The following is a 13,586-nucleotide window of genomic DNA, read 5'->3' as shown; positions in this document are numbered from 1 at the left end:
TTGAAAACTAAAATTGGCTTTTTAAAACCAGTTTTTAAGCAAAATCAATTTTTAAAACCAGATAACCAAATCATCATCTATATCTATATATGTAAATAAATTAGAACAACATTTTCAGATACTGTTCACATTTTATTTCAAACTATATATTTCGAATAGTAACTAACTCAAGCTTACCATAAACTATTGGGCTTTGCTAGGTGCATCAGGCATATTTTGCTTGTGCACCCAGCATTAAAAAAATTCCCAAAATGTCCTTTAGTGTTTTTTGCTTGCTTTTAAGTAAATTTTTTTATAGTAGCGCACTCATTCGTTTCTTGTCTTAGTATCTTCTAGTTTTTTCATTGTCGTGAGAGGTGCATTGTGCCAATTCGGTCTAGGTGAAAGTTTTATGGAGGTAGTCGGTGGTGGTTGTGGCGGTGGTTAATTTGATTGTTAACGGAGGTACATTGGAGGTACGTCGGCGTTCTTTATTTTTTTTTGCGTAAATACGAATTAAAGAATCTATAAGTTATATAAAACTTACAGATTGATTAATCTATAAGTTCTTTATAACTTATGAATTGGTTAATCCGTATGAGTTATACGGATTACGTAATCCGTATAAGTCATACAAATTGGTTAATTTGTATGTGTTACACGGATACAAAAAGCGATAATGAACCACGAAAAAAAAAACCTTACCTCGACGGCAAAAAACCACGGAGGTGGTGTGGATGGCCTGAACAGAGCCAATGAAGGCTGACAACAGCAACGACGCAACAAAGATAACACAGAGACGGAGGAGGACGAAGAAGCATTGCAGCGGAAGAAGTACGGACTGGGCAAGGGAGATGAGAGGGAGGGGGTTTTTAAAATTTAAGTGAAGGAAATTTTTGCTACTTCACTTAAATTATTGGGTGCACAAGCAATATTTTTGGGTGCACTTAACAACAACCTAAACTATTCCTTAACTTAAAAGTTAGGCATGAGCTAGTATTTCAACTCAATGGCATTTTTGGGCTGCAAACTAGGTTTGATTTAAGCCAACTGCTTGGGACACCCAACAGTTTTTAAAAATCCTGAAAATACCCTTATGAGTATTTTTGGTTACAAATAGGTTTTCATTTTTGCAGTGCTTTTTTTTTCCGTAAAATTTCACACCCTTAGTGTAAGTTGTTTTTATTAGCTTCCGTTAGTCTCCTTATCTAAGCGTTTTTTTGTCTTTGGTGGTCTACGTGCATTGTTTAAGAGGATACGATGAAGTTGAGTAATTATTCATCACTGAAGAAGAAGAGGTACGTAAACATTTTTTTAAAAACATACGCATTGTCAATCCATATGAATCATACGGATCATCAATCCGTATGACCATATGGATTGACAATTTGTATGATTCATACGGATCAACAATCCGTATGACCCATATGGATCAGCAATCTGTATGGCCATACGGATTTTTTTAAAAAAAATAATTTAAATCCACATGGCCATATAGTGATTAATACTTAAATTTAAAATTTTCAATTTTAGTTTCAATGTTTTTTATAACTACCAAATTAAATATATTTTTAAATTTGATTTCAATCATTATCTTAAACTAAAAATCTTATCATATTTTAAATTTTGATTTCAATATTTTTTATAACTACCAAACTAAATATATTTTTAAATTTGATTTCAATCATTATCTTAAACTAACAATCTTATCATATTTTAAATTTTGGTTTCAATATTTTTTATAACCATCAAATTTAATATATTTTTAAATTTGATTTCAATCATGATCTTAAACTAACAATCTTATCATATTTTAAATTTTGGTTTCAATATTTATTATGACTACCAAATTTAATATATTTTTATAGTTGATTTCAATCATTATCTTAAACTAACAATCTTATCATATTTTAAATTTTAAATTTTGGTTTCAATATTTTTTATAACTACAAAATTAAATATATTTTTAAATTTGATTTCAATCATTATCTTAAACGAACAATCTTATCATATTTTAAATTTTAAATTTTGGTTTCATAATTTTTTATAACTAACAGATTTATCGTACAATTAAAAATTATGTTTCAATATTTTTATAACAAATTTTAATTATTTAAAAATTTTGTTTAAATAGTTTTTCTAACTAAAAAATTAAATTATTTTTAATTATGATTTCAATGTTTTTCATAAGTAACAAATTTAATATCTTTTAAATATTTGTTTCAATTTTTTTTAAAAGTTAAACAAATATAATATAACAATATTAAAAATTAATTGTTTCACCAATCTAATCTTAATTTTAGCAATCTAATCTAATCTTAGTTTTAACAATCTAATCTAATCTTAGTAATAACTAATATATATTTTTTATAAATAAAATCAATACTTAACATATAAATAAGAAAAAATTATAAAATTTCACTAACATTACAAAACAACATTACACTACAAAACAATTTAAATAATAATTAACAAATATATATTTACAATGTAAAAAAAATTAAAAAAAAAACAAATTTAGAAGAAAAAAAATTCAAAAAAATTATTCAACAAAAAAAACCCATACGAATCAGGTTGATACAGATTGCCAATCCGTATTAGGTTTTTCCAAAAAAATGTCATTTTTGTCTGCGACGTTGCTTCAAATAACAACATCAAACCAATATCAACAACATCCAAAATAATACAATCATTCATTCAAAGAAGCAGTAGCAACAACAACGAAGGAGTAGCAACACAATGCACAAAAAATAAGTATGATAAGGCCAACAGCAAAGGATCAGGAGCCACCAACAAGAAAAACCACAAATGAAGGACCAGCACCCATGAAGGAAGAAGAAGAAGCACCAATGGAGTGAAACGACACAAAGAAGAAGAAGAAGAAGAACCACAACGGCGCAAGAAGTGGAGGAAGAAGAAGGAAAAAAGAAGAATGTAAACAACGTATGAACAATGACTCGTACGGATGAGTCACTCTTATTTTTTATAAGCAAAAGGTGAAGGACATTTTAGTCCTTTCACCTTTGTTGCGGGGTGTCCTAGCAAAAACGTTAGGTGTCCAAAGCAACGACCTTGATTTAATAATATAGTTGGACCTGTATGTATTTGGATTTTGGACTTTCCCGTGGCATTTGAATCATGTATTTTCTTATTTGAATGAATTTTTCAAAATATAATAGGAGGTACAAGATTCAAGAGTGAGAGAGTGAGAAAAACAAATGCCCTTTCATGGATTGATATATTGTTTTTGATTATTTTTTTGTCTTTATATATGCATATTAATATTAATTAAAACTTTGTAAAAATAGGGTAAATAGCCACTTTTATTCCTAAAAGTGTAATTCATTGACAAATATGTCCCTAAAAGATCTAAATGCAAAATTTAGTCCTCAAAAGTGTTAAAAGTACAACAAAAATATTCTGTCGTCAACTTTCTTCCGTTACCATTAAAAAAGTTGCCTACGTGGCATATAGGAACAAATTTGTCACAAAATTGATTCCCAACGTGGTCATGTTGACTAGATTGAATGAAAATGTCAATAAAAAATTATTTTTGGACATAAATGTCAGTAAAAATTTTATGGATCAAATTGTCAGTAATTTTTTTCTTGAAAAAAATTGTTAGTAATTTTATTTAGACCTAAATGCCAGTACCTTCTTTTGGAACAAAATGTCAATTTTGTAATATATTTTTATCATTTGGATGAAAATAGTTACTAATTTTAGATGATAATGTCAGTAATTTCATTTTTTATGAGTAAAATATAATTTTATAATACATTTTCGATATTTTTTTATTGTTACAAGCATAATGTCACAATAATCACTTTAAAAATAATTTGCAAAAATAATTTATAACAAACATAATATCAATAATATTGATTATGAATAATAATTTTTCTGTCACAACATAAATTATCCAAAATAAACATTATACCAAAATATCAAAATAAACATTGTATTAGTGTATCAATCATTACAAATTTATCCAAATTACAATAATTAATCACTATCTAATATAAACAAAAGATTAATCTATCTCATATTTTAGTTCTTCAAATCTTGTAGGCTGAGCATTCCTGGTATAGGTATGAAGCTCATATAATTCTGTTGGTTCTTGTTATGAGATACTTCATTTGGCATTGTAATCCGAATTGATACTGGAGGCCTAAGTGAAAGTGGTCTAAATGCAGTTGACATCTGACAATAAATTTCCCATGAACGTCCAACTTGTTTACAGCATGTTCTAGCTCGAATGTTGTCAATTTTTGCCCATTTCAGATCTCTGCCAAGTATAGTCTTTGACAACTTTAATAAACATACTGAAACAAACTTCACATAATTGCAACAGGCTTTGCACAATTCTTAGGGTGTCCACACATTAACTAAATTTGTTTCAACTTCTTCCCAGACATAGAATTCACCATGGACATACTCCAGTGCCCCATTTGCATTTTATGTGAATTTACCATTGTGGTGCAAAATAAAAATGATTTCATCAAACATCCTAGAGAGAAACATAACAAACATTAATTGTATTTTCACAAATAGAGAACACAAAAAGCTTCATAATAGAGAAGAGAAAAAAAGAGAATAAGGTTGAGAATAATAAAGAAGAGAACACAAGAGAAGAGATTTGATGACAGAGGCTAGATGGATGATGAACACCATGAAAAACGCGACGGCGATGGTGCCTATGGTCATCGTCAAAACCCCAAAACAGCAGTCTGTTGACGACGAAGACACTAGTCGACGATGGTGCCATTACGACCAACCAATAAAAGCCATACGCATAGAAAAAATTTATAAAAAAAGCATACAAAGAAGACACAACATACGATAAAGTCCAAACCTGGGTGTGCGTCGCTGTGGTCACCGTCGACGAGAACGATTGTATGAGTGTGCGTCACTGTGGTTGGGAGATTTGTCAGCGAAACGAGGCCGTGGAAGTGTGGGAGATACACTTCTCTTGTAGAAGTTTCTGGAAGTGTGGGAGAAGAAAACCTTTTGGGAATGAAGAGTCAATTTTGGATTATGTAAAAAATATCCTTTTGGGAATGAAAAAAATCAACAAAAGCGAAAAAAACCCTTTTTTCCACTGTCAAGTAAAATCAAAAGTCACTATTTATCGCACTTTTAACACGTTTAAGGACTAAATTTTACATTTAAATCTTTCAGGGACACATTTGTTAACGATTACACTTTTCGGGATAAAAATGACTTTCAAAAATAAAAGTGAGTGTCTAACCTCCAAATTACTATAACACACAGTTCAACTCCTTTTTTATACTATACTACGTTTTTTTTAAGCAATTATATCATATTACTTATTTACATCGTGATATAAAAAAATTATCATTCTTTTATCATATTCAACTAGTATCCTTTCATATATATTTTTATCTTATATCCCACAATTACTGCAGTCCAAGATAAAAATTTACCCTTATCTTGTGTTTGAACATTTTGTTGCTTATAAAGCGCACACGGCACACGGAGAAGAGAAAGAATCATATAGCGTGAATTTACAAAAGTAGCCAACAACGGTGCCTGTCCTTCCGATATCCATTCATAATTCTCCGGAACAACACACTTGTGTTTCCTTTCCATTTTACGGAAAAAAGAGAAAGATAAGCGAAACAAACAATCTCTGAATCGATGGGCTAAAAGGGAATAAAAAAGAAAGAGCTTCAAATCTGGCAAATCTCGTGGGATTGAGGGCTCGGTCTGCGTCGAAGCAAGCTTCTCCCCATTTGCACGACGACGAGGAGGAGTGTAGGCCTTGGCGTCGAAGGTTAACCATGTCTTTGTCTTGGGCCTCCGCCCTCAGGATCACCATTCTCCTTCTCCTCCTCGCCGCGGTCATCGTCGCATGCTTCACTCTCCCAATCGAAAAGGTTCCCCTTCTTCAATTCCTCATTCCTTCTTAAACTTCTCTGATTTTTAATCTTTTCTCATTTTCGCCTCTGCTGCAGATGATGAAGGACTTCTTATTATGGGTCGATCACGATCTTGGTCCCTGGGGCCCACTTGTTCTGTACGTCTTCTTTTTCTTTTCTTTTTCTTTTTGTCGTCTTGATTCTAATTAATAGGGTCATTTGTGAAAAAAGGAAAACAAAAATAATAATGTCTTGGTGCTGTGGAGATCAATGATTATTGCGATTATGATTTCTGAATGTTTTTATTTGTTTGGTAATTTTTTCAGGGCTGTTGCTTACATTCCTTTGACTGTCTTGGCTGTTCCAGCTTCAGTGCTTACTGTAAGACAACCGTTGCTACCGCTGCCACTTCTTGCAAAACTTGTTTTTATTTTTTTTAGAAAAGTAATATTCTCAAGCACCTGTGATAGACTTGCCTGCATTGTTGCTTAGAATTGTTAGGTGTTTGTGATTATCACCTTTCTGCATTTTGTAAATTTTTAAATTCAATTTATCGATATCTAGCGTCATCATATGGTGCCTGTGTAAGGCTGCTGCGGGGAGTACTTCCACTTGGTGGTAGCTGTACACAGCCTTACCCTCACAAGCAGATAGGTTGTTTCTAGTAATCGATTGAATTCAAACTAATATCTGTTGCAAAAATGAATGAATGAATTATATATGTTCTCAATATGTTGAGCTCGATCTTGGCTTGGAATCAAATCATGTTGCAATGCTAACAGAGAGTAAACTGAGGAATAGATTGGGAATCGAGAAATATAGCTGCTATGTTGGACAATGCTGGACAGAAATGACAGACAATGCTGTATGACTATGTCGTGAGTGGTCTGGATAAGGGAGAGCAAATAGCAATATGTGATGCTTGTTGAGCTTCAGCATCAATGGAAGCACAGCAGCTGGAAGAAGATAACAATATAAGGGAGAAGGGATTTGGGGTTTGAAGAACAAAAGAAAATTTTGGGGAAGTTATTTGAGAAAGATTTGTGTGATTGATTAGAATGTGAGTGAGACTTCAGGTTAAGAATTAGGATATTTTTAGTTTTTTTTTTTTTTATAAATAACATTAAATAATTTTTTTAACTCTGCAAAGACTATTATATATTATCACTAGGTACCAGCAGTACCAAATTTATAACGAATAAACAAGAACCTTGAGGGAGCAGCGTGGTTACGGTATATCTACCTCAAATATGGAGTAAATAAACCTTAACCTAAAAGCTAACCAAGTTCATGACCTAAGTTTCAAACTGTCATGGAGTAAATAACATTAAATAATTAGTAAAAGACTAATATGAAATATATAAATAAATAAATGTGTTAAGGATAATTTTGTAATTTCATAGTGGTGGAAAACTTTTGGTGATGTCCTTGTCCCCAAATCTGCCTCGAGGGAATTTATACCCTGTCCCTATCCCCTAATGAAAACATTCTAGAATGTGCCTATCAGAAACAGGTTGAGACTAACTCACTCCCAAAAGCTAACTCAAGGCAAGAAGATTGCTTATTCCACCCTTTTACGCTTAGCACTAGACATTTAGTTTGTGAAGTTTGCACGAATGAATATCTGTGGGTGGCCCAAAATTAAGCTTGAAAGCCATAACAATGGGCCAGTCTTAGCTCACTCCCAAAAGCTTGCTTTAAGGTGGATTATCCAAGTCCTACAAGGAGTATCTGGCCATATTCTTAGCCAATGTAGGACATCTTATCAGTGGCAAAAGCCAATATGGCAGTCCCTCCAAGGATATTTGAATGTAGGGGGAAATTGCCATGCCTAATGCCACCTTTGTCAATTCTTGAAAGGTTATTGATATCTTTTAACTCTAATGGTGAATGTTTGATATGACTGTTCTATTTGGTTCGAAAGGCTTAATGATAGGTAATTGAGGATAAATGAAGCATGCATCAATGACAAGAAAAAAAAATGCAGTCAGATAATTTTCACTGGCAAGGACTTGCATTTTTCATTTCTTTATAATAAGCCTTTTGTGTTTTTTCTTCTTGCTTATGATGTTTTGGTCTGCAATTTTTATTATCTCCCCTCTACTCCATTTCTTGCTTTTAGTTTTATTTTAGATCTCCATTACAATACCTGTTGTAGAAGAAAAATTGGTTGGAAAAAGGAAATCCAAAAATGAATTTGTTGTGGTCACTTACCTAATATGCCTTTTTACAGCTTGGTGGAGGTTATCTTTTTGGGCTTCCAGTGGGATTTGTTGCTGACTCTATTGGTGCAACTGTTGGTGCCGGAGCTGCATTTCTTCTTGGTAGAACAGTAAGTTTTACATTTTTAAGTACTTGTCAAAGTAATACTTTTTGTCCAGTATTTGCTACTCAATAGTTGATTTATGCTAGTTTTTCCTTGATTAATACAAGGTGCTCTTTCATCATGTGCATGTTTTTTGCAATACCATTAGCATTTCAATTAGGTGTAACTTCGATCCATGTTTCCATATCATGATATAATTATTTCTATCCTATGACGTTACCTACCCATATCTTTGTCAATTTGGACAGATTGGGAGATCATTTGTTGTTTCTAGGTTGAAGGATTATCCACAATTCAGATCAGTGGCAATTGCAATTCGAAGATCTGGCTTTAAGGTTTGTGGACTTAATAATTTTTAACACTGGTGTGAGATTCTATATTCTTTTGCTGTTAACTTTCTAATATTCCTCTCGTTTTTACCTTTTTTCTGGGTTTCTTATTTCTGAACTCTCAACTCTTGGTGTAGTGGGTCATGAAATTATGAATACTTTAAAATATCAATAATTTGGATGTATTAAAGTATATTGTGTTTGATTACCTGTTGATACAAAAAACTACCAAGTACCAAGCCTATCCCACTAGGCAAGGTCAGCTTCATGGATCATTCATACAAACACTATCAAAAACTGTGATTGCCTGTTAAAATGAGCAAGCATATTTCCTTATTAATGGTCAAGGTCATATTGGTATATTGGTTAATGTTAATGAGGTCCGTTATACCAGAGATCATCTTTAGTGGCAACAGCTCATGTGCAGTGTACGATGTGCTTTTCTCTGTGCACTCACCTTCTAGTTTCCTTTGAGGTCAATGCATTAAATAGTACTCCCTTCCTTTGTTTTAATAGATCATAAGTATTACTCAAGTTATGGATCTAAATTTTTAAGATTATTACTTAGTGGAACTATAAATGTGTCTGTGAAAAGGATCCTTTTGGAGGAAAACAATAACATTCATTTGAAGAAATATGAACCAACCTTTGTCATATCTAGTTATCTAGAGACTTATTTCTTCTAAGTGTTTATAAAACTATCTGTCCCCAACAGCATGTTTATGACATTTCTTTGCTTAGTTTTGTTTGCATTTGACTTGGTATTCCTTTCTGTTATGTTTTATTTAACTTTTGAATTTCCTGACCTGTCCTTACAGATTGTATTACTGCTTCGGCTTGTTCCACTACTACCATTTAACATGTTAAATTATCTCTTGTCGGTGACTCCTGTTTCAATAGGGGAATACATGCTGGCTTCCTGGTTAGGAATGATGGTATATTCTCTGCCCATAATGAATTATATTCAGGAGTAATATAGGTATTTATCTAACTAGTTGGTATTTATATAAGTGTACTAAAAAAAGAGCAATTTATTGTATATATCTACGAAAAAAAGGGGAGAATAGTGGCATATTAGGGATGAGAAGTTACATGAATAAGAATGAGAAGTTAATAAGAAGAAGAGAGAGAATGAATCTATATATCTACAGAAAAGAGGAAAGAATACTGGCATATTAGGGAAGAGAAGTTACAAGAATAAAAATGAGAAGTTAATAAGAGGTTCTATATTTGGAAAATTTGCCTCTAATCTTGTAACTTCTCATCCCGGTATTCTCCCCACTTTTCTGTAGATATATACAATAAATTGCTCCTTTTCAGTACAACTTTATTCAGGAGTTAGTCTAATAAGAAATTTCTATTGTGCGTTATGATTTTCAGATTTGTTAAATTTTAATTGGATTTCTTCTAGCAGTCACTCTCCATTTCCGCATATTAAAAAAATTCTCTCAAGGTTTTTAATATAAGATGCATAGGCTTAACGGTGATTGTGTGAAATCATTAAAAGCTATCAGAATTGTTCCTTTTGTTTCATACCCAGATAAAGATGAAAAAGAGCCTCTCTTTTATTGTCTATAGTGCCACATAAAAATAAAAACTTCATGGATGTGCATAGCGTGATTCTCAAATCATGAACTGAATTAAGAATTAGAGGCTAATTTTCCAAATATAGAACCTGCAAGATTAGTAACCCAATGTTAATAGTAGCATAATATGCATCTTCTGCATAATAATATGTTATTCAATCAATTAAAAGGTGACAAGTATGAAGTATCAACTTTTGAAGCTAAATCGTCATGAAAGCCAAAGTTAAAAATCCAAACTCTACTTAATTAAGGTTTGAGTTATATAGTTAAGTAACATGAATTATGAAAACACAAATTACATCTTTATAATCAACTATTCATGATTTCTATATTAGATTATGCTATTCTGACTAAACAGATGCACATCAGTATCCAGTAAAGTGATTTTTGTAACAGTGTTGAATTGTTTGTGATTGTGTTTGTGGTCTAATGCTAAAGTTGGGGTCGGTAAATGCGTTCTACCATGTCTTTTTGTCAGTACACTTGTTTCAGTTATTTGAATAGAGAGAGAAAGCATTGGTGATTAGTTTAACTTTTCTTACTTAATAATTCTATGAGCAAAGTGATAGGTTTCTGATTTCTTTGGAACAAGGACAAACTCAATGGGCCTAAATGTCAAGGGCCCACTTAGAGTTACCTTAGACAGGAAATAGGGAAGGAGGGAAGAGATAGTTATAAATTATAGAGAGAGAACAGGAAGGTTACATACAGAGAAACGTGAGAGGTGTGTTGGGGGGAAATTTGGGTTGTTTGTTATTAGTCAGAAAAATAGTTTCTCTGAGGAGCTTCTGCTCTGGGATTACAGGGGGTCTCTTCTGTAATAGTTTTATTTTTAAATTTATGATACAATTTTCTACTTCTATTGAATTGGGTTCCTTTCACAAAGTTTCTTCGGGTTCCTGCTGTCATTAATTATTGTTTCAAATTTGTTTCTGTTAGTAATTTAGTATTATATTTGTTCCCCTTTTGGCGTGGTGGAAGAAATTACTGTTTATGTCTTCTTATAGTTCACTAGATAGCATGCCAATTACAATGTTAATGCCTGATACTGTTGCTGTTGCAGCCAATAACACTGGCACTTGTTTATGTTGGAACAACTCTTAAAGATCTTTCTGATGTGACACATGGTTGGGGCGAGTTCTCAAAGACTCGTTGGGTAAGAAATGCTATCCTCTATTACTTATATAATGAGCCTTTCAAGTATTTGTTAGATTTGTTGTCTTTTACCTTCATAAATACTTAAGATACCTTGCACGGGGCAATCTTTTGATTTTCTTGTGCTTTATCTAATATCATCTTCAATAGAAGATATAATATACATTTCTTTCTCTTGTGGATGCAGGCGTTTATCATTCTTGGTCTTGTGATATCTGGTAAGTTTCATTGTTTCCACGCGTAAAGTGTATATCTTGAAAATTTATACTGGATTTTCTATGTTTGTAGTAAGCAGGTCTGTCAGAAGATGTGTAAATTATGAAAATCTTTAATAAATGTAGAAGACAAAGTTACTAGTTGCATGTGGGATGGTTCAATCATGCCCGGCAACCTGTATTGTTAGTTCCAGATTCTTGTGATGCACCAATTCACCTCATTTTTATTGCATTTTTCATCTGCAACGTGCACAACATTTAAATCAGTACCAGACTTTAAAGTCTCCCCATTTCAAACTTCATCAACAAAATTTTGGAAGCCTATGATCTTTTAAGAGAAATTTCCAATAGCCATTGGCTTCTTACAAGGTTTCTCTTCTTTCTTGTTTTGCTGTATATTCTTTGAATGGGAGGGAAGGCTGGCCAGCTTTGTCTGCCACCAGTGTAGTGCCTGCCAGGTAGTGGGTATTTGAGACACACACATGATCTGTTTCCTGGGTGTCTCTGTTTTTTGCATTTGTGCAAAGGCAGGAAGAAAAATTACCTAAAGTTTTAATAGGCGAATCAGGGAAATAATAAAATTTTCTATCTCATATTACATAATGATGATGGGTAAATTCTTGATCTTGGAAGAGGAGGTTGAATAATTGAATTGCTAAGATGTGGTTGGACGTTGCAAATTTTTTCATGCTGCAACAATTGTAGTGTATGAGAAAAAGTTATTTCAAATTTTTATCTGATAAGCTCTGTTATTTTGTGTTATTGTGCAGTTGTTCTGATGATATGTGTTACCAAAGTTGCCAAGGCTGCTTTAGATAAAGCCTTGGCCGAAAATGAAGATATTGATGGGATTACTTCCTCGCCAGATTTACCTATTGTTGCTGAACCATCAGCAGATCTTAACCAACCTCTCATAATTAAGATAGATTCTTCTGAAGACAGTCATGAAAAGTAAATTCCTTTTTGTGTAAATTCTTTTTTCACTCTACCTTCTATAAAGGCTATGCTTTTAATTTTAATCTTAGGGGTAGCTGCCTATTTATTTGCCACTTGTACAGTTTCAACATTAGAAATATAGTTTGTGACAGGAGTGTCTAATCCTACAACCAAGATGACATTATTGACTCTATCTTTCATTTTTAACAACAGAAAAGTTCATGTTATGAACCATTCTTGATTATCTTGATTGTTTGATGCTTTTCACGCTATATGAAGTCAGTTTATTTAAACTTATTCGTTGAAATGAGTATTCATTTTAATAAAATAAGCAGATTTTTATTTTTATTTTTTGTGTTTGCCTAAATTGCTTCTGTTTTAAAAAATAAATTCTGTTTATTTTAAGAAGTAAATTTTATCTGTTATTTTTAAAAAAATTATATATAAAATACTTATTTTAAAGTTGTTTTTGTAGTTTAAATAAACTCACCCATGATGATGATGCTGTAGATTTTATTCTCATTGCATATAGCAGAGAGTTTTACTTCCGAATATTTACATTGCATTGGAGTAATTGAAATTCGGATTTTGCATTGTAGGAATTCCAATACTTAATTAAAGCTTAACGAAAACTATTAGAAAACAGAAATTTTTTAATACATTTCTTTATTGTTGATTTCCTTTTAAAAGTCAATTTATTTATTTACTAAATAAGTTACTTTTTTAAGTATAGTTTGCTAGTTTTTAAAAAACAAAAATGAACTAAAGTTAAAAAAATGGTACATGTTAGTATTTCTCATTGTAATACACGCAAGCAGGTCTTAAAAATTTAACAGTATAGGACCACTTCTATCCCCCGAAACACCAATATTAATTCCCTAGTAATTGGTCAGTTTGTGAACCAAAGTTTTGTAAGTAGTATTATGGATAATTTGTCCAAATTTATGCATCGCATAGCTTGTGTCGGTATCGAATGATTTTTTTAACATTTTTATTTTTATAATTAATCTAAGTTGTATAAGTATATCAGTATATCTAAATTAGTAGTTTTATCTTCACTAAAAAAAAAAGTAGTATCATGTACTATGCAAAAGTGACATGCCAATGCGTCATCAACTAAGTGGAATACCTATGGTGCTGTTCACTCACATGCTGGCCTTTAATTGCAATTTGTAATGTTG

At 32.0% G+C, this 13,586-nt stretch overlaps 1 protein-coding gene across 1 annotated transcript; it reads left to right on the top strand.

Annotated features, from left to right (window-relative positions):
* The first annotated feature begins 5,570 nt into the window (after positions 1 to 5,570).
* On the top strand, positions 5,571 to 12,639 carry LOC100810779 (TVP38/TMEM64 family membrane protein slr0305-like). The gene is made up of 9 exons (NM_001252841.2): positions 5,571 to 5,876; positions 5,955 to 6,016; positions 6,185 to 6,239; positions 8,092 to 8,190; positions 8,433 to 8,519; positions 9,332 to 9,448; positions 11,163 to 11,255; positions 11,442 to 11,472; positions 12,240 to 12,639. Exons 1-9 carry the CDS (start codon positions 5,781 to 5,783, stop codon positions 12,422 to 12,424), a joined length of 825 nt encoding a protein of 274 aa, NP_001239770.1. The 5' UTR covers positions 5,571 to 5,780; the 3' UTR covers positions 12,425 to 12,639.
* Positions 12,640 to 13,586: the final 947 nt, after the last annotated feature.

Source organism: Glycine max, chromosome 13 (assembly GCF_000004515.6).
Source record: "Glycine max cultivar Williams 82 chromosome 13, Glycine_max_v4.0, whole genome shotgun sequence".
Taxonomy (NCBI): Eukaryota; Viridiplantae; Streptophyta; class Magnoliopsida; order Fabales; family Fabaceae; genus Glycine; species Glycine max.
The sequence above is the reverse complement of the archived record's forward strand: the minus strand, read 5'-3'. Positions and strand labels throughout refer to the sequence as shown.

Excerpts from the sequence above, each read along its gene's own strand:
- LOC100810779 (NM_001252841.2), top strand. The coding sequence starts at position 5,781 with ATGTCTTTGTCTTGGGCCTCCGCCCTCAGGATCACCATTCTCCTTCTC. Across the intron at positions 8,520-9,331 it reads TTCGAAGATCTGGCTTTAAG|ATTGTATTACTGCTTCGGCT; the intron begins GTTTGTGGACTT and ends CTGTCCTTACAG. Across the intron at positions 11,473-12,239 it reads TCTTGGTCTTGTGATATCTG|TTGTTCTGATGATATGTGTT; the intron begins GTAAGTTTCATT and ends GTTATTGTGCAG.